The 18,979-nt window shown below is 49.3% G+C and overlaps 1 protein-coding gene and 1 long non-coding RNA gene across 2 annotated transcripts in view; one reads left to right on the forward strand and one right to left on the reverse strand.

Annotated features, from left to right (window-relative positions):
* Positions 1 to 4,741: 4,741 nt before the first annotated feature.
* On the reverse strand, positions 4,742 to 5,319 carry LOC144579327 (uncharacterized). The gene is made up of 2 exons (XR_013526694.1): positions 5,149 to 5,319; positions 4,742 to 5,032 (listed from the first exon to the last, which is right to left on the reverse strand). It is a non-coding gene; the product is annotated as an uncharacterized LOC144579327 (long non-coding RNA).
* A 409-nt stretch (positions 5,320 to 5,728) lies between these two features.
* The window catches only part of LBH (LBH regulator of Wnt signaling pathway), a 28,243-nt gene continuing 14,992 nt past the window's right edge, over positions 5,729 to 18,979 (forward strand). Inside the window, exons 1-2 of the mRNA XM_002757883.6 lie at positions 5,729 to 5,962; positions 8,595 to 8,697. Of these exons, the coding sequence (XP_002757929.1) occupies positions 5,937 to 5,962; positions 8,595 to 8,697 (129 nt within the window). The 5' untranslated portion in view covers positions 5,729 to 5,936. The remainder of the gene's footprint in view (positions 5,963 to 8,594; positions 8,698 to 18,979) is intronic.

The following is an 18,979-nucleotide window of genomic DNA, read 5'->3' on the forward strand; positions in this document are numbered from 1 at the left end:
TAGAGCCAGGGCTAGGACAGGAATGTGAGTATTTCCTTAATTGGACATGAGAGCCTTGAACTGGTTCCAGTTGGAGTGTTTTCTTTTAGGGCCTGGACCCTAAAGATTTCTTACAGTTTTCTTTGTCAGAAAAATCCCTTTGGTTCAAAAGCCCCTTGATAGAAATAAAGAAAAAGCCAGGACTGGACTTCTTTGTTATTTGGGAAGGCAAAAGTTTATGAGTTGCCAGATATCAGGCTTCTTTTGGGGCAATGAGAGGACTCTGGATTGAAAGACGGAGGCACCTCCTGCACTGCCGCATGGGAAGAGGGCCAGTGGCTTTGGGGTGAGCTGCAGAGCCTGGTGGTAAAGATGCAAAGCACTTTTCTCTTGAGCCTTTATAGAAGCAATTTATTTCAGCCTTACTAGACCCCAGGCCTCAAAAAGAGACTTCTATTGTCTGCTTTTATTGCTTCCCACCTCTGAGACACAGAGAGGTCAACCCACTTGCCTGAGGACTTAAAGCAAAGTAAGTTTCTAAGGTGGGAGGATTTTGTCTGGTGGGTTCCAGTTGCTTTGTGTTGTTGACGGCTAGTTCACTGAGGACCAGGATAGGAGGTTCACACCCTCGGGCCTCATTCATTCTCTTTGTGGCCAGTACCCAGCTGGGTACTTCCCAAGAGGTACCAAAGACAGAGGAAGTCATGGTGGCGAGAGAAGATGCTTGGAGAGAAAATGCTTGGACTCTGGGACCTCAAGAGCGGCCACCAGGCGGAGCGTTACCACTTGCCTCTACTGTTTGCTCCCTAGAAGCTGGATATGTCAATCAAGGGACTCCAGGAGGAAAATGGGGCAGTCTGAGATGGTAATGAGTAAAACACTGAAGCAGATGCAATCAACTCTGCTAAACTCCCTCTTTTTCTCAAACACCTGAAAAACAAGCCCTACGTCTGCTCAGTGCTTTCCAGTTTACTAAGTGTTTTCATAACATTATCTCATTCCATTCTCACTTCAACCCACACACATTTTTGCCTTTTAGATTTCTTATGTACGCAAATGAGTTTCACCGAAAAATTGGCTAGAAACTTCCCTTCTCCTACTCACTTTTTTTTTTTAACCCCAAGCCTTTGACTGATATCTTTAAGAAGCTCCCAGATTTCCAGGGTGAGAAAGTCATTTATTCTGGCAGCCCTGCCCTCCTGGATGGATACCAGTGGTCCTGGTCTTTGCTATTGGAAACAACAGTTTTGTGTTCAGTTTATAGTGTAACTGTGAAAACAAACAAAACCACAGAGGCATGGTAAGTGTGGTATGGTGGGGAAAGCATTAGCTCTGAAACCAGAAAGCCTCAGAGTCACTTTTTTTTTTTTGAGATGGAATCTGGCTCTGTCCCCCAGGCTGGAGTGTAGTGGCACAATCTCAGCTCACTACAACTTCCGTCTCCTGAGTTCAAGCGATTCTCCTGCCTCTTAGCCTCCCAAGTAGTTGGGATGACAGGTGCCTACCACCACACCTGGCTAATTTCTGTATTTTTAGTGGAGGTGGGGTTTCACCATGTTGACCAGGCTGGTCTTGAACTCCTGACCTCAAGTGATCTGTCCCCCTTGGCCTCCCAAAGTGCTGGGATTATAGGTATAAGCCACTGCACCCTGCCCAGAGTCACATTTGGTTCAGCCATTTGAGAGCTCTGTGGCCACAGCCATGGTACTTAACTTCTCAGGGCTTCTGTTTCTTCGTCTGTGACGTGGGGGCAATAGTGCCGCTGTCTAATGTTGCTGCAAGGCATAAGCGTAGTAAGAGACATCAGTGTACCTCAGCAAGTGTTGCCCCTTCCCTTCTATTTTCCTCCCCAAGGTCAAATAGCTACTTTGTAAAGTCCCTTATTAGTAACCAGAATACCAGCTTCACCACCACTAGGCAAAATACATGCAATACTGTCTTTTTGCAAGCCAGAGGGAGATAAGAAGTGGGAATGTGTTGCTTGATGATCTTTTTCTTTGAGACAGGGTCTTGCAGGCTGGAGTGCTGTGGTGCGATAATGGCTCAATACAATCTCCCCCACCCAGAGCTCAAGTGATCCTCACACTTCTGCCTCCTGAGTAGGTGGGACTACAAGTGTGTGCTGCCATGCCTGGTTAATTTTTTATTTTTTGTAGAGACAGGGTTTTATCATGTTGCCCAGGCTGGTCTCAAACTCCTGAGCTCAAGCAATCCTTCTGCTTCAGTGTCCTGAAGTGCTAGGATTACAGGTATGAGCCACCATACCCAGCCACTAAATGAATTTAGATGGTGACTTTTTTTTTAAAACTAGATGAATGACCTGTCCTACATACACAGCATCCTTGCAGCTGAGGTAACTCTAATAAGATCTTAAGTTCATTACCTTTATTCTTTTTTATAAAATTTGTATTTTAGGTAGGAAAGAGAAGGTGCTGGCAAAATGGATGGATATAATGTCCGAAACCAAGGCAATTCTGATTACAACTGGATACCTATTGAGGCAGAATTGCAATTCAACACTTTAGTTTCCAAAGACAAAAGTGAGAAAAGGGAGGGAGTGCAGAGCGCTCTGACCGGATAATTAGTTCACTGATCCACATCTAGTAGATGCTCGATAAATGGTGGTGATGGAGGGCAGTGGTTTAGAGTCCAGGTCTTGTGGTTGACCTTTGCTGTGGACTTCTTGGCAAATGCAGTGCAAGACACAGTGTTAAAGTGGAAAGAACATCTGACCAGTGGTCTGAAGACCTGCATTAGGTTCCATCTATACCACTTAATAGCCTGGTGACCTTGGACATGCCATTTAATCCCTTGGGTGTCTTCTCATCTGTAAAATGAGGAGACTGGGATGAGGTGATTTGGAAGGTCTCTTTCAGCTATAAGGTTCTGGGGCTCTAAGTAACTTCATTAGCTTGTGTTTCTGTTTCTTCATTTATTCAAAGGCAGTAGGGACAGAAACTTATCTTGTAGGGCATTGGGAAGAAATGGTCAGTGTGCATGCTGAAATACTCTGTATCTTCAGAGATATGAAGGAAATGCAGTCAGCTGGAGCTATGTTAACAGAGTGGGAAGCTGAGCATGCCTACAGCCTCTGAGTTCCAGGCCCAGCTCAACCACTCTCTGGCTCTGTGATCTTTGGCAAGTCTCCTAATTTATTTCGGTCTCACAGTTTGCATATCTATGAACTGAGGACCGTAAGTTGTGCTATGTTACCCTTATCACATTCTTTTGAAAGCCAAGACAATAAGATTCTTAATAAAAAAAAAACCTGCAAGGCATCATATAGGCTAGTATAACTGAGAAACGGGATGCTAGTTATGGTTTCATCAAAGCTTAGCAACATGCCTCCCATATTTTCAAATGAATGGATGTGTCAACATCCATTCTCCCAGAGGAGAAATAGAAAATGTAGACTTGGGGGCCGGATGCAGTGGCTCATGCCTGTAATCCCAGCACTTTGGGGGCAGAGGCAGGTGGATCACGGGGTCAGGAGTTCAAGACCAGCCTGGCCAAGATGGTGAAACCCCGTCTCTACTAAAAATACAAAAATTAGCCACGCACAGTGGCATGCACCTGTAATCCCAGCTACTCGGGAGGTTGAGGCAGGAGAATGGCTTGAACCCAGGAGGTGGAGGCTGCAGTGAGCTGAGATTTCACCACTGCACTCCAGCCTGGGCAACAGAGTGAGACTCCATCTCAAAAAAAAAAAGAAAAGAAAAAATGAAAAATGTAGACTTGGGATCATAACTACAAGGCTTATTTTCTACTTTAACTTACCTACAGAGGTGAACTTTAGCTAAAATGGGCATTCATAAGTTTCCCAAAGAGTAGGCATCAGGTAATTCCCTCAATGCACTCCAATGTAGAGGATTTTTCCAGAGACCAGCTGACAGCTGAGGACTGTCAGCTGGCCTCTGGAAAAGGCCAGCGGACTTACTCCCCACCCTCTTCTCCAAAATGAGTCCATTTTGGCATTTAGATATTTGAGGGAATGGGGAGAGGGAGGAAATAGCTTTCTGAGTTTTGAAAGCTTTGCATGGCAATAATCACAAACATGCAAAGTGTGTCTGTTGTGTGTAAAAATGTCGAGACACTCTTTGATCACAGCCTCACCAGAGATTGCTACTGGGGAGGAATGACAGAAGGCTTCATCCTTCCCACTCAGGGTCTAGCTCAGAATTTTCCTTTGAGTGACAGGAAGTCCCAGCCTGGAAAACAACTCTCCAAGCACTGGCTTCTCCTGTGGCTTCCTAGATGACATTGTGTCACACCTGGCCAGACACTGAGAAGCTTCCCCACCCTCTGTGCAGGACACCAACAATAACCCCACCCCAACGACAACCCCACCCCCTGCAGCATCTCCAGTGTAGAACCTCCATCAGGCACCATTCCCAGAGGAAGAGAATGAGTTTAGCTTGGGAGTCGGGGAATTTCTCTGGTTGAAGGGTGCAGCCAGGGGCTTGTCATCAAGATGCATTTTCATAGGAAGCCCACTATTTTTACTCAGATTGTACATATAGACATATAAGTGATTGAAAATAGCCAAGTTATTTCTAAATAAAATTATTCTTGTCAATTCTTACTATTTTTGTTTTGTTGGTTTTGCGGGGGCTGATGAAAATTATGAGGGTCTTCTCTCCTGGCTTCCTTCAGGGTCCTACCCCTTGAACCCTCACCATCAATTCTGTCATTCTTTTGCATGAGATAAGCTATACGTTTCCACTTTCAAGCACATATATACGGATTCAGTACACTCACTGCCTTTCTTTTAAAGAGCTGATTAACTTAAAGCCGATTTAATTTTGCTTAGTTTTTGATCGCCCCGCGCCCCCTTTCCCCAGCCTCTATACACACAAGTAGGTCAGGGTTCTAAAGCCATTTTACAGGCGTAATTGAAGCAGAGGCCACAGAGGGGCAGCGCTGGGTCCGCTCCCGTCATCGGGCTCTGGGGGGCTGCGCAGCTTTGCCTGGACAGACCCCTGGAGCTGCAATTCCTGGGCAGTGTGGGAGGCGTTCGGCTGAAGCTCTTTGTTTCTGCTTTCATGAGCGACTCCTCGGAGAAGACGTGGGAGTTAAGGACTGGGGGCGGCGTGGACGCTGCCCGCCCGCACCCCCTGCCCAGCTGCAGACCGTGCGAATGTGTGTGTGTCTCCAATGGAAAAACCCTACCTAGAACGACTGTCCCCCGGCTCCGCGTCTCTCCCACCTTCCCATCGCTTCTTTATGCTCTTGTTTCCCCACGCTGATCCCGAGGCTGCGGGCGAGGATTCCAGGGAGGGGCCTAGTCCGGGGGACAAACGCTTCAGAGGGGTCCCGAGGTGCGAGCTGGGGAGAGCCAGTGGGTGGGAAGGGGGGCGCTGGCGCCTGGCGGCTGGGGTGGAGGAGTGGCTGGCGCCCTCCCTCCGCGCAGCGCAGCCGCCGAGCGGTCACGTCCGGAGCGGCCCCCGCGCCCTCCTCGCGCCCACCCCGCGTCCATCCCCCCCGCGGACGCGGACTCGCGGCAGGGTGCTAGTGAGCGCGTGTGCGCGTGGGAGAGTGGCGGAAGGGGGCCGGGCTCGCAGCCGCAGCGAACCAAGTCCCCGGGAGCAGAGCCGAGCGCGCCCCCGAGCCGTCACCCGCCGGAGCTGCGAGCGCTGAAGCCATTCATGATTTTGGTGACGTTATTCCAGGAGTGGGCGACGGAGGGCGGGGCCTCTCGGGGCCAAGCTCCGCCCCCTCCCCTATAAATACTGCTTCCCGGGCTCTTTGTGGGGCCAAGAGCTCAGTGGAGAGCTGGGAGTTGTGTCCGCCTCGCCGACACCGCTGGCCGTGGGACTGTCCTGGGAAGGCGGACGGCGAACACCCGGTGCCCGCACTCGGCCACCTGCCGTGCCCGTGTGCTCCCGTGTCATCCTCGCTTGGGACGCAGGGACAGCTTTTAAATCACAGGGGCGTGGGTCAGCCTCCCCTAGGACTTCATGTCTATATATTTCCCCTTTCACTGGTGAGTACGCTGCGGGCGTCCGTCTCGTGGCGGTGACCGCGGGCCCGGGCGCCTGCTTTGTGCCGGCTCCGTGTGCGAGGGCAGCCGGCGGCGCGGGCGCTTGGCGCTAACCGGCCGCCAGAGCCAGTGCAGGAGTCAACGTCAAGGTTGCAAAGGTGGGGGTGGGGGGAGGGGGGTGCTGAGAACATCCAGACAAAGGACGTGAACTCGGAGCCCTCACCTAAGTGACGGCCGGAGGGTTTGTATTGGTTGGTGGGGGAGCCAGGGGTCACGTGTGAATCCCCTCAGTGAAACCCCCTCTGCGGAGGGCTGCAGGAGGCGCGCGCCTCCTGGCGCAGGGGGGCTCCTGCTCTTCCCCGGCCCCTCCTCTTTTTCTTTTTGTTTGCATGCAAGTCTCGGCGTCGAGGCCGGCTGCAGCGGGGCTGAGCTGCTGCAGCCGCGGGGTTTGCAGAGCTCCGGGGGTTGGGGGGCGGGAAACGCTCTCCCTACACGTAACCCCGCTAAAGCCGCAAGCAGCAGGGCACAGGCTGCAGCCTCTCCACCCCTGCCTTCTCCGTAGCCCCTAAAAACCGATGCACCTTGGTGGGGGCCGGGGCAGGGAGGAGCCGCCTTCGCGGTGCTGAGCTGGAAAGAACCCCGGCCGGGCTCGGGGCGTCGGAGTTTTGCCACGGACTGGGGATCGGAGCCGGGAAGGGTGCGGAGAGAGGCAGGCAGGCCCCTGGCTGCTGGGACTTCCTCGCCGGCGGTTTCTTCCTTCCTGCCCTGGGTTAGAAGAGAAGCGGCCGGGGGCGAGCGCTAGCGGCCCCGGAGCGCGCTCTCAGGTGCGGACGTGGGGAGCTCGGCCCCGAGTAGCTGGCAGGCGCTGAGCGAAGGGAAAGCGGGCTCAAACCTCGGCGCGGTCGGGCCTGGCCCAGGAAGCGGAAAGTTCATGCTTCTCGCTTCAACTTTTCGGTCCAGCGCTACAGCCCCGAGCGAGGATAGAGCGCCCCTAAGTCAGGCTCTTCGCCCTATGAGCGGTCTTCTGGCACCTTTCTTTGGGGGTCGACAGCAGCCTTTCCAGGACCCAGGCGGAAACTGCCTTTGCAGGGCCCGGCTCCGGAACCTAAACTTGCACCAAAGAGCCCCATCTTCTCTTAGTCTCCCTGCCCCCATCCCAGCCTAGCAGTGTTTAGAGAGGGGCTAAACTTCCCTCTCTCAGCAGTTCAAGTTCCCCCACACCGACGCTTGTGTGCCCTTCTTGTGGGCGCCCCTCCCTTGCCTCTGCCATAGTGTCCGAGCAGCTTGGTGCCTTATTCCAGGTGAGGATTTGAAGGCTGTTGGAGGCTTTGTGGCTTTGGCTGCTCAAAATGTGCCAAGGTGGGTGTTTGGGCATATTAGGCGTATTATGAGAAATTTAAGGTTAAGATGATTTCATCAATTAGCGCTTTGTAGCTTGCAATGCTTTTGTGGAGACATTAGTCCTTAACTGTGAGGTATGCACTATTAGCATCAGAGTAACAAACAGGACACTTGTGGCTCAGAGAAGTTACAGGACTTGTTCAAGATCAAACAGCTCTTGAGGGGCAGAGCCTAGACTCTATTGCTTCTGTTTCTAAATCCAGCGTCATTTCTTGTCTATGTAGTAACCTTACAGTAAAGAGGAATCTGGTACCCCTGTTTCCTTAGATAGCGTCCCTCAAAAGCCTTCCCCACATTTTTGTTTTAAACCATGTGCACAGGCACGAATGTGAAAGCATTGGGTGCTGTGTCGCGGGTACCTGGATTTGCTGCGAACGTTCAGTGTTATGTGCACGGGATCCCGTATGTGCCCAGGGCTTGTGCAGGGATAATGGAACATTTGTATCCTGCTTAAAGAGTACAAAGCCCTTTCACATGGCAGCCATTGGTGGGCCAGCTTGGCCCCTCTGGAAATTTCCTTTGCAATCAGAGTCGGGTATCCTTAAGGCTTTTAATCCAGGGGATGTTTTTCAAGCTGTGAGCAAGCAGCTGCTATGGCTCGGGCTAGAGAAAGGGGTTGGATGGCAGATGTGAAACTTGCAGAAAAGCTGACCCCTTGGGGCTTTAAGTGGAACATTTTGCCAAAAAGAGCACCAGAGAGACAGACATTTAGGAAGGCCATATGATTGGACTTTGTTTTCCTCCAGTTGACCCTGTTGTTGTAATTAAATGTTATATAATAACATATAGTTTCCCTTTGGAAAATTTATGTGAGGATTATTTTTATTCTTGGTTGGAGAGGTGAAGGGAGATGTGGTTGAATTGGTTTTAATATAGACAGATGGACTCAGCTACCTACTGTTTTTGCTTCTCTAGTTCTGTCATTTAAAAGAACATTCAGGGTCCTTCTGTCCCAGTGGGGACTAGAGTACAGGGGAGGAAGAGGAGGTTTGCCAGAGAGGTCTGCAGACAGAGGTCTGCAGACAATGGGCTTTATCCGCTGGGGCTGAGTCCTGGGGCTGTGGGCTTGCAAGGCGCTTCCTCCGGGTGTGAGCTTGTTTTTCTGCAAGTTCTGTTTTGAACACCTCTCATCCTGTCTCCAGACAGTCCCCTGATCCCACAGCAGCGAATGCATGAAGAGTAGGAATGTGAAAGTGAGTGTGTTTGTTGACTTTTGGTCTGGGTTTCTTGGCAGCCCCGACTATCTGAGATCGGCTGAGATGACTGAGGTGATGATGAACACCCCCCCCATGGAGGAGATTGGCCTCAGCCCCCGCAAGGATGGCCTTTCCTACCAGGTAAGTCCTAGCTTCCCTCCGACTCTCTAGAGCCTGGTGGCTTCTGCTGGGGTTGGGGGCAGACTTGGTTTTGCATCCCAGTGCTACTTATAAGAGCTGTGGGACTGTGGCAAAGTCCCCTAATGCCAGTAAGCCTCACTTTCTTCATCTGTAAAATGGGGCAACAATCGTCCTTACCTCCTAAGATTGCGGTAAAGAATTCATTGTGATGAGAGGATGTGTAGAGGGCCTTCTTAGTGTCTGGGACAGATAAGGGGTCAGCAAGCATTAGCCATTGTGATGAATTAACCCTACTGGCTCTGAACTTTCCCATTCACTGCAGCAAAAGGAGGAAGTGATTTGTGCAGTTGATTGATACCAGAACTTTTCTTCCCAGCCATTCCTGGGGCAGTAGAAGCATTGCTGTGCGGGGGCTTCTGCAGAAGGGTGGTCTGGTGGGCATGGCCGTGTCCAATGATGCTTTCTTCCTTGGGTTGATGATTGACCAGTTGATTCAGAGGTACCATTCAAACCACTTAGGAAGAGATTACCCCCAAAGCGAGGCTAGCTCAGGGGTGCTATTGCTGGGATCTTGCTTAGAGATCATCCTATCTGGTAGATCCAAAATGCACAAGGACCACAAAGAAGGACCAGAGTGACCCCGCTGTACTCTTCACCACAGCCCTCCCTCTGGCTTTCCCTGCTGCCTCTCTCTTGCCCCCAGGCAGTGAGCTGGTTTGCGGTTTTGGAGGAGAGGTCCAATGAAATTAAACTGGAGGGAGGAAGGAGTCTATTGTTAAGGGAAGAGCTTGGGGCTAGGGAAGTTGTATAGGATGGCCAGTCCTGGGAAGTTGAAAGGGAGTGTGATGGATCTGTGCAACATACATGAAGGGCATTCCCCTTGTGCGCCAAGCATTCAGACATTACCTTGCTCACACCTTACCACAGCTCCCAGTTGGGAATCCTCACCCTGTTTACTGACGAGGAAATGTCTCAGCCTGAGTCAGTGACTTGGGTCTGTCTAACCCCACAGCCTTGTTCTTATGATGTATTGTGTGTCTGAACCATGGCTTGGTTTGGCTTGGGTCTAGGAGGACTCTGGCTGGTAATTCCTTAGAGCTGTACCAAGGGGTACAGCTTACACCTGTAATCCCAGCACTTTGAGAGGCCAAGCCTGGCAGATCACCTGAGGTTGGGAGTTCAAGACCAGCCTGACCAACATGGAGAAACCCTGTCTGTACAAAAAATACAAAAAATTAGCTGGGCATGGTGGCGCATGCCCGTAATCCCAGCTACTTGGGAGGGTGAGGCAGGAGAATTGCTTGAACCTGGGAGGTGGAGGTTGAGGTGAGCCAAGATAGCGCCATCACATTCCAGCCTGGGCAACAAAGCAAAACTCCATCTCAAAAAAAAAAAAAAAAAAAAAAAAAAAAGAAAGAAGGAAAGGAGGGAGGGAGGGAAGAACTGTTCCAGGGACATTTATTTGAAAAAGAAAAAAACAGAAAGCCAGGGAGTCAGGGTGGGTGTCATAGAGGAAGAGTGATCAGATAGAACCAAGCTCAAAAGCTCAGGCAGGGAAACAGAACTTCAGACACGCTTGGGAGGCTCAGGAGGCCCCTTTGTTTTGCCTAGATTGGCAGGCCCGTCTTGCTGACTGGAAATAAGCAGCCATTAGCCTGAAGCAGGTGTGCGGGGCAAGGGGGAACTCTCTTTCCTATGTTTGACTTTTCTACCCTCCTCCCGCAGAGTGGGTCTGAGGAAGACAATTGAGGGCCCCCCCGCCTGGTGGGAGGGGTAGAAGTTTCCTGGCCCACCAGCCAGGGGATTTTGGGTAGCAGTTTCCAAGCCCCTGAGTCAGACTGAATCTCTTTGTGGTTACAGGTGAGGTTCTCTTTTGATTCTGGGTTTTAGCTTTCCATCACAGAACCTTTCCAAATGCAGTCATCTGTTCATCTTGTGTGTGCTTTTCATATTTTCCTTTTAAACACACCCCAAGATAAAGAGCCAGGCCTTACAGGGCAGTTTTCTCAATGCTTCGAGTTCTTCAGGCCGTTCTGCTGAACCTGAGACTCAGGGCAGGTAGTGAGGGAGGAAGGAGCTGGGGGAGGAAGGCTGAACTGGGGCTGCAAGGGCAGGGGGAGAATAAAATCACCTCTGGGCTCCTCACACATCTGGCACTGCCTGAGCAAAAGATCCTCAAATCTTTCCTTGTGGTGCTGGACTGAAAGCCCAGTTCTCAGAGCCCCCTTTCAGGAAATCTGTTTCTGCTACCTTGGTCGGGACCATGCCCCAGCTCTAAAATATCTTACTTGGAATTTACAAAGCACTCTTGTCACACTTTTTCACAACTTTTCTGATTTCAGAAAGGTCTCATGGTTGCCTGGTGAAGAGGAAGGGGAGCAACTGTAGTATTCAACCAGGCAATCTCTAGGGGCACTTTCTCTGTGCAAGCTGCTGTACTGGCCTCTGTGCCCAGGGTCCAGGGCCCTTGTAAGAACCCAGCATCTACATAGACATCTGGTACACAGGCAGTGCAGTCAGTCCAGTGTGGGACACACAGAAGCTACAGCGATTCCAGATATTGACAGCAACAATGAAGTCCCACCAACAGAATTGGAGGGAGGGCAGACTGGGGCTGTTATTTGAAAGAAAATTAGGACTTTGAAAGGGCAGCTCCATCTCTAAGGTAATGTTCTTGCATCTTCAGACACCCCTGGGCTCGTCCCTGTTTAAGCCAGGGGCAGGGCTGTGCAGTGAGCTGGTCTGACAATTGCGGTGTGTCAGATACTCTCTGGGCCCACTCAAAGCTAGTGCCATCCAATTAGATACATTCCCACCAGAGCTCTGGGGATTGGCTGGGACAGACACTTGGCTGGAGCCTCTTCCCTGTGCATGCTTGGACTCGGCTCAGGGCTGGGGGCAGGGGATCTTGGAGCTCTGTTCTTGGCGTTCTTCCTAAGGATAATAATAGTACGTGGCTCTTACCGAGACCAGCTTTTCTAAGGAACCGAGAGTGGGAAGGAGACATCAGTCCAGACTTGGCAGATGAAATAGGATCTCAGGCTTGTCATTTGACCTTGAAACAAAGTCATCAAATAAATGGCACATTGGACTTTGTCAATCACTTCTCCGCCTTGAAGATATACTAAGAATCGAGAATGATGTTTTCCTGATTTCTCTGTACCAGAGGTGACCTTTTAACGCCTGTGGCATTTTGTACTTACCAGCTATGCCGCGCTGGGCTTCAAGGATACCGGTCCTGCTTTACCTTCTCTTTGTCCAGGTCCTTGAGGGCAGGGGAGGACTTATCTTCATCTTTGTATCCCATCCCCACCCAAGGTGCCTAAGTGCTATAGTGGGCGGTGGTTGTTTCCATGAACTTGAACCTCCTGATTCTAAAGCTGGCCACCTTCCTTTCTGCCTTAGCCTGTGTAAAGGGCCTGCTCAGGCTCATGCCTAGCAATGATTCGGATAGATGCCCTTTTAATCCCCTGAAAGATTCAAGCAAGCCCTATCTCCTGTTCTGGTGCCTTGTTTGTAGTAACATTCATTTGGAGAGGCAGTTCGGTAAGGGAAATCCACGTGTGCGCATTCACTTAACATGAATAGTGACACCCTGTGGGGTGGGTGAGTAAATGGTTACTAGAAAGTCTGAGTACATTTTGGGCAGGCGGGCTGTGCGCGGCCAGCTCCCAGCTCGCCGGCTGAGTGGGAGGGTCTCCAGCAGGATGTTGACATCCCTGGTGGCAGCAGCTCCCTTCCTACCTCCATCCAGCCTGTGGAACAGGAATTTCTGCCGCCCAATGCCTTCTTCCTTGCCTTAATTCAAGGAAGCAAGTCAGCGGCTGCTTTCTCAGCTCCAGGGACTCTAAAAATGTGATGTTAGGGAATGCCTCTGCGACATGGTCTCCTTCCATGCTACACCTGAACTGGCCTGGGCTCTGTCTGGGGAAGAGTCCTGGGAGTTTGCCTGTGGGCACTGACACTGCCTCCTCCCAAGGGCCCTGGGACCCTGGCCTTGCTACCGTAACTTCCTCACACAGCAGCAGAGGCTGCTACAGTTTCAGCACCCCAGCTAAGGTCTAGATACAGATGTGACTCCTTGGTTTTCATTTAAAACTGTCCAAGGTCTGAATTATCCCTCCCAGACTCCTTAAATTCCTTTAATCAGCACACTCCCTTCCTGGCTGCCCTTTGTATTCCTTCTGCTTTTATTCTTGGCGCGTCCCCCACCATTTGATATCCATCTGTCAGTCAGGCAAGCATCAGGCTCCCCTCCTCGGGAAAGTGAGGGAGGATGCTCTAGGAGCCAGAAGGAGTAATTTCTTCACACACCACAGTGCTCATGTGTGCCACACATTCCTTTTGATAAACAGAGCTGAGAGGGAGTGATGCCCTGGCGCTTGCTCTGGTAGGGAAGAGCAGGCGAGGGGCTGACCTCTCTTGCTTGAGCCTTAGCATTTTTGAGGAGAGGTGTGAAGGACCATCCGGGGTCAATGGCCAGCCTCTCTCAGCACAGGATCTTTCGCCCCTTTATCTCTCAGGTCCAGACACAGCCACCTCCTTTCTCTCACTCCTTCCCATTGTTTCCTTCCTTCCTTCCTTCCCTCCTTCCCTCCTTCCTTCCTTCCTTCCTTCCTTCCTTCCTTCCTTCCTTCCTTCCTTCCTTCCTTCCTTCCTTCCTTCCTTCCCTCCCTTCCTCCCTCCCTCCCTCCTTCTTTCTCTATTTCTTTCTTTTCTTTTGAGATAGAGTCTTGCCTCGTTGCCCAGTCTGGAGTGCACTGGTGCAATCTCTGCTCGTTGCAGCCTCCACCTCCTGGGTTCAAGCGATTCTCCTGCCTAAGTCTCCCAAATAGCTGGGACTACAGGAGTGCACCACCACGCCAGGCTAACTTTTTGTATTTTTCGTAGACATGGAGTCTCTCCATGTTGGCCCTCCCCACTCTTTGTCAGAAGCAGCAATTTGTCTCTCAAAGAACAAGCTCAGTTTCGTCACTGTAGCTAGATGGCAGCTCAGAAACCCCTTCTGTTTGCTCATGTCTCTGCTGAGCTCCTCTTGACGGAGACCTCCTGAGCCTGCTTTATTCTGCCAGTTCCTCCTGGGTGGAATGTGTGTGTGGAAATAGGTGACGGGTTAAGCCCTTGGCAAGGTTTCTGCTCAGTGGCCTCTGTCCCCCACCAGCGCTTGCTCACGAGGCCATTCTGGGCATAATGCATCTTCTACCTCTGTCTCCTGCTCTCATTACCCTGTCTCATTGGTTACCCCCAGTCGTAGTACCCCACACGTTCTCAAGAGTTTGGGAGGCCCTGCTGAGCAGTGGCACGCAAGTCCCATGGTCTCCAGGAAATCATCTTTCACAATGTCTGACTTAAAAGGCCTCAGTTGTCCCTGGAGAGACATAGAGCTAAAATTCCAAAACACTTGGCAGGAGGCATCCAGTGCAGACACATGTTCCTGGAACTGCAGCAACTTTCTTTTCTCCTATCCCTCTACCCGCCTCTCTCCTTGATAAAAATCATAGGAATGGGATGTAAAACAGGCAGTTAGGGCCACTGATCTCAAAAGCACAAATATTGTGTTTCTCTGAGTGGCCCTGGGCCCGTGTCGGCGCTTTCTGCCTCCATGTGAGTCACTGTTCACCTTGTTCAGAGCAAGTTGACTCTGCATGAGGATCTAGCACCTTCCCTCCTACAGTACCCTGTAGAGGGCTGGAATTATTTCCATGGGGATTTCCTCCTGGCTCCCATAAAGCCCCTGGTCACAACAGTGAGTCTGTAGCCTGGCCAGGGAGAGAACAAGCTTTCTTCACTTTCCCAGCCAACACATTGCATACTAGGGCCATACATCCCGGCCTCCTCTCAAGGGGCCTGTGTTGGGCCTGATGCCTCTCTCTCCAAGTGATAGTGTGTTTTTCTCTCTGCTGAGCTAGGGGCTGTGTCTTAGACTGCTCTTTGTTTCTAAGACGCTGGGCACAGTGTCCTACAAATAGTTGCTTAATGAGCCTGGATGATGGATTGGCCCTTCCTCTCTCTCCCCATCCTGCACTAAGAATCCCTTTATCTTGGCAATCCTATGAAGCCAATTTTTATGGGATCAGCATTTTCTCTAAGTAGGCCCGATCTTCCACGTTGGATAGAAAGGATGGTACCGTTAGGGAAAGGGGATGAGTTTGGGTGGCGAATGTTGTGACTGTAACCAAGAGCTATTCCTGGGTGTCTAGTGAATGTCCTGAAATGATCTTGCAGGCTTGAGCCCTGAAGTAATCCTCAGAGGATATGAACACAGGCCCTGATTCACACAGGGCTGAGACTTGCTGGGGCTTCACTCCTTCCCTCCCAGTCTAGTAGCTGCTGTGCTGCCTCTGCCCGCCTCTCACCTCACCACCTGCCCTTCCCCTGTCCCCCAGCGCAGCTCAGGAAGGAGTGGTTATCAGCACCTCAAATCCTCTGCTTCCTTCCTGGGCTGGTTGGGGTGGGGGGGCTTTTATTACACAGACACATCTTGAAAAACAATTGAAATTTGCCCAAAGTTTCTCCAAACTGTTTTCAAGCTAGCATTTGAACCTCAAGGCACAATTGAGAGCCCCTTCAAGCCCCCTCTCCAGTGGACTTCATTGCCTTGCATCGGCGGTAGCTTCTTTTAAGTAAACTGTGTAGAAGAGACCCCAAGCTTTTAGCTGAAACTCACCCACTCCTTGCTTCTCAGCCAGGAATTTCATTTGAACCAATGGGAAGGAAAATTCTGGATCTCTTACATAAAATAGAATTGGTCCAAGCAAAGGTGGCACTCATAAATGTCAGCACAGATACAGTTGGTGTCTAAGCCTGACTTTCTCCTAACTTTATTTGGTGGTTCCCAAACAGAATTTAAAATATACCTTGAATTCATCTTCTTCCTTTATTTTGGAGAGCTTAAAGCACTTGTTCAAACTGGATTTGAGAGATATCCTTGGCTTTCCCAAATTCCTAAACATTTTCACTAGACATGGCCCTGGATACAAGATCTAATTTAGAAGGTGGCCTTGAGGTCAGCCCCTTATCCCCATGGACGTAGGCAGTGGTGCCAGCCCACATCCACCAACACACACGTTCACACACACAACTGTAAGGGCAGATGGGGGTTAATAAGTGGTTGCTTTAGATTAGCGTTTTAATTATAGGAAACTTTTCCTTCCCTTTCCCTCTTTGTTGGTAATTTCATATTTTCGCTGATAAAGTGTGTATTTTATTGTTTTTATGCTTGCTTTTCCAATTTTAAAAGAAACATATGCTCATTATGGAATTTTTATTTTCTTTCTTAAATTTTCTTGTTTTAGTCACCATAATTTCACAATGTATAAACCATAATGGTTAACAATTTAGCAATTTTGCCTTCGTTTCCAGTTCACTTAATTTTTTTTTGAGACAGAGTCTCACTCTGTCACCAGGCGCCAGGCTGGAGTGCAGTGGTGAAACCTTGGCTCACTGCAATCTCTGCCTCCTGGGTTCAAGCAATTCTTCTGCCTCAGCCTCCCGAGTAGCTGGGACTACAGGCACGCGCCACCATGCCCAGCTAATTTTTGTATTTTTTAGTAGAGACGGGGTTTCACCATGTTGGCCAGGATGGTCTTGATCTCTTGACCTCATGATCCGCCCACCTCGGCCTCCCAAAGTGCTGGGATTACAGGCATGAGCCACCGCGCCCAGCCTATGTCATTATTTTAAAGATAATTTTTTTTTTTTTTGAGACTGAGTCTTTGTGGCCCAGGCTGGAGCACAGTGGCACCATCTTGGCTCACTGCAGCCTCTGCCTCCTGGGTTCAAGCGATTCTCCTGCCTCAGCCTCCTGAGTAGCTAAGATTACAGGCATGCACTACCACGCCTGGCTAATTTTTGTATTTTTAGTAGAGACCGGGTTTTGCCATGTTGGCCAAGCTGGTCTTGAACTCCTGACCTCAAGTGATTCATCTGCCTTGGCCTTGGAAGTGTTGGGATTATGGGTGTGAGCCACCACACCTGGCCAATATTTATTCTTTATAGAAATTTAGGAAAATACAGAGACATGTGAGGAGAAGAAAAACCACGCTCATATTTCTGCCACTGAAACATTTGGTATCTTTACCTTCAGTATTTTTCTAAGCATTTATTCTTAAAAAAAAATTGAGACCATACTGTACATGCTGTAGTGAATCCCTTTTTTACTTAATATAATATCATGACTATGTTCTTGCCATTTGGTTTACTTTGTAAAATTCTATTATGTAACATTTCTTAATGCTGAATATTTAGGTTGTGGCATATTATGTTCTTACAAAGAACACTGCTCTGAACATCATTTTACAGAAATCTCTGCACAGGTCTGATTCATTTCCTTGGAAGTTCCTGGAAGTAGAATTACTGATTCAAAGAGATCCAACATCATTAAGCCTCCTGATTATATGTTACCTTAAAAACAGAAAACATCAAATAATTTATCAAAATATAAGCTCCCAGCATTGAAAGCTCTAGCAAATAGAATCTCCAGGGTAGAACATTTATAAAGACGGGATAATGGCAGAGCTTCTTGGATAGAGTCAGAAAGATATTTGGCTATTTTAAAGTTTTAGGAGATATTGTACATCTTCCTATAGTTTGTTAATTACTTATTTTAAGTGTGATGATAACAGTTGATGATATTTAAGCAACATTTAGCCAGCATTGCAAAATAGCTGGTGATCACATTCTTGTCCCATAGTAGGCAGACCGACACCCTCTCTAGATTAAAAATGTACGTGGGTCAGCGATTGCTCGGCTCGTCTCCTTTGTTTTATTAATGACATTGAGCATTGTGTAACCTTGAAGACCAGTAAATTGCATTGTTCTGAAGACCCATGAAGGTTCACCAGATGCATGCTTTGTCTCTGAACAAATGTGGCTTTCCTGGGGTTCCAGATCCGGCTCATGGATAAACTCATGGTTGAGAAATACTCCTTCCCTGGAATTAAGGATGGGCTGGACTCCTTTTTTTTTCTTTTTGAGATGGAGTCTTGCTCTGCTGCCCAGGCTTAAGTGTAGTGGCATTATCTTGGCTCACTGGAACCTCTGCCTCCCAGGTTCAAGCGATTCTCCTGTCTTAGTCCCCCAGGTAGCTGGGATTACGGGCATGCACAACCACACCCAGCTAGTTTTTGCATTTTTAGTAGAGACAGGGTTTCTCCATGTTGGCCAGGCTGGTCTCAAACTCCTGACCTCAGGTGATCCACCTGCCTCGGCCTCCCAAATTGCTGGGATCACAGTTGTGAGCCACTGCACCTGGTCTGGGCTGGACTCTTAAAAGTAGATCTTAACATGATGGAAGTCTTGGACTCAGTGTCAAAGGGCCTTCTACGCAACAACCCTGCAAGGGTCTAGGTGCTGCGCAGCACATAGACATTCCAGGCCAGTGCTCCAGTAGGGTCCACGTACTCCTGATGGTGTACAAAGTTCATTTAGGGGTTACACAGACAGCTTGAAAAATGTAAGACTAGTTTTTCATTTATGTAGTGGTAGATTTTTTTTTTTTTTTTGAGACGGAGTTTCGCTCTTGTTACCCAGGCTGGAGTGCAATGGCGTGATCTTGGCTCACCGCACCCTTGCCTCCTGGGTTCAGGCAATTCTCCTGCCTCAGCCTCCTGAGTAGCTGGGATTACAGGCACGCCCCACCATGCCCAACTAATTTTTTGTATTTTTAGTAGAGACGGGGTTTCACCATGTTGACCAGGATGGTCTCGATCTTTTGACCTCGTGATCCACCTGCCTCGGCCTCCCAAAGTGCTGGGATTACAGGCATGAGCCACCGCACCCGGCCTGTAGAGGTAGATTTTTAAACAAGTATATTTTAAACAAATTAGTGAAGGAAAATTAAAACGTGTGTGGACATAACAATATCATGAAGCGGACAAATAGCAGCTCACATGAGCATGAAATTCCACAGCACAATCCTTTTAGGATCCCCTAAAATCTGTATCTCTTTGGTCATGTGCCCCGCGGATATGGCTATTGAAGCATCAGGAACCTTCTTGGCTGTTTTCATTGGCAGTTGAGTATTAGAGATTTTTATGCCAAATTATTTCTTAATAATGTTTCTATGTATATACTACCTGGCTTGAATGTAGTGGCATGATCTCAGCTCACTGCAACCTCTGCCCCCTGGGTTCAAGCGATTCTCCTGCCTCAGTTGCTCCTGGGGTTCACAGATACTTTCCCAAGGACATGACAGGAGGGAGGGTTTTCAGGAAATCCATTCCATATCTTAAGCCTTCTCTTGCTTTTTGCAAATTGCATTTTCTGAAGACTAGCTTCACCT

The sequence above is a fragment of the Callithrix jacchus genome, chromosome 14 (genome assembly GCF_049354715.1).
Source record: "Callithrix jacchus isolate 240 chromosome 14, calJac240_pri, whole genome shotgun sequence".
Classification (NCBI taxonomy): domain Eukaryota; kingdom Metazoa; phylum Chordata; class Mammalia; order Primates; family Cebidae; genus Callithrix; species Callithrix jacchus.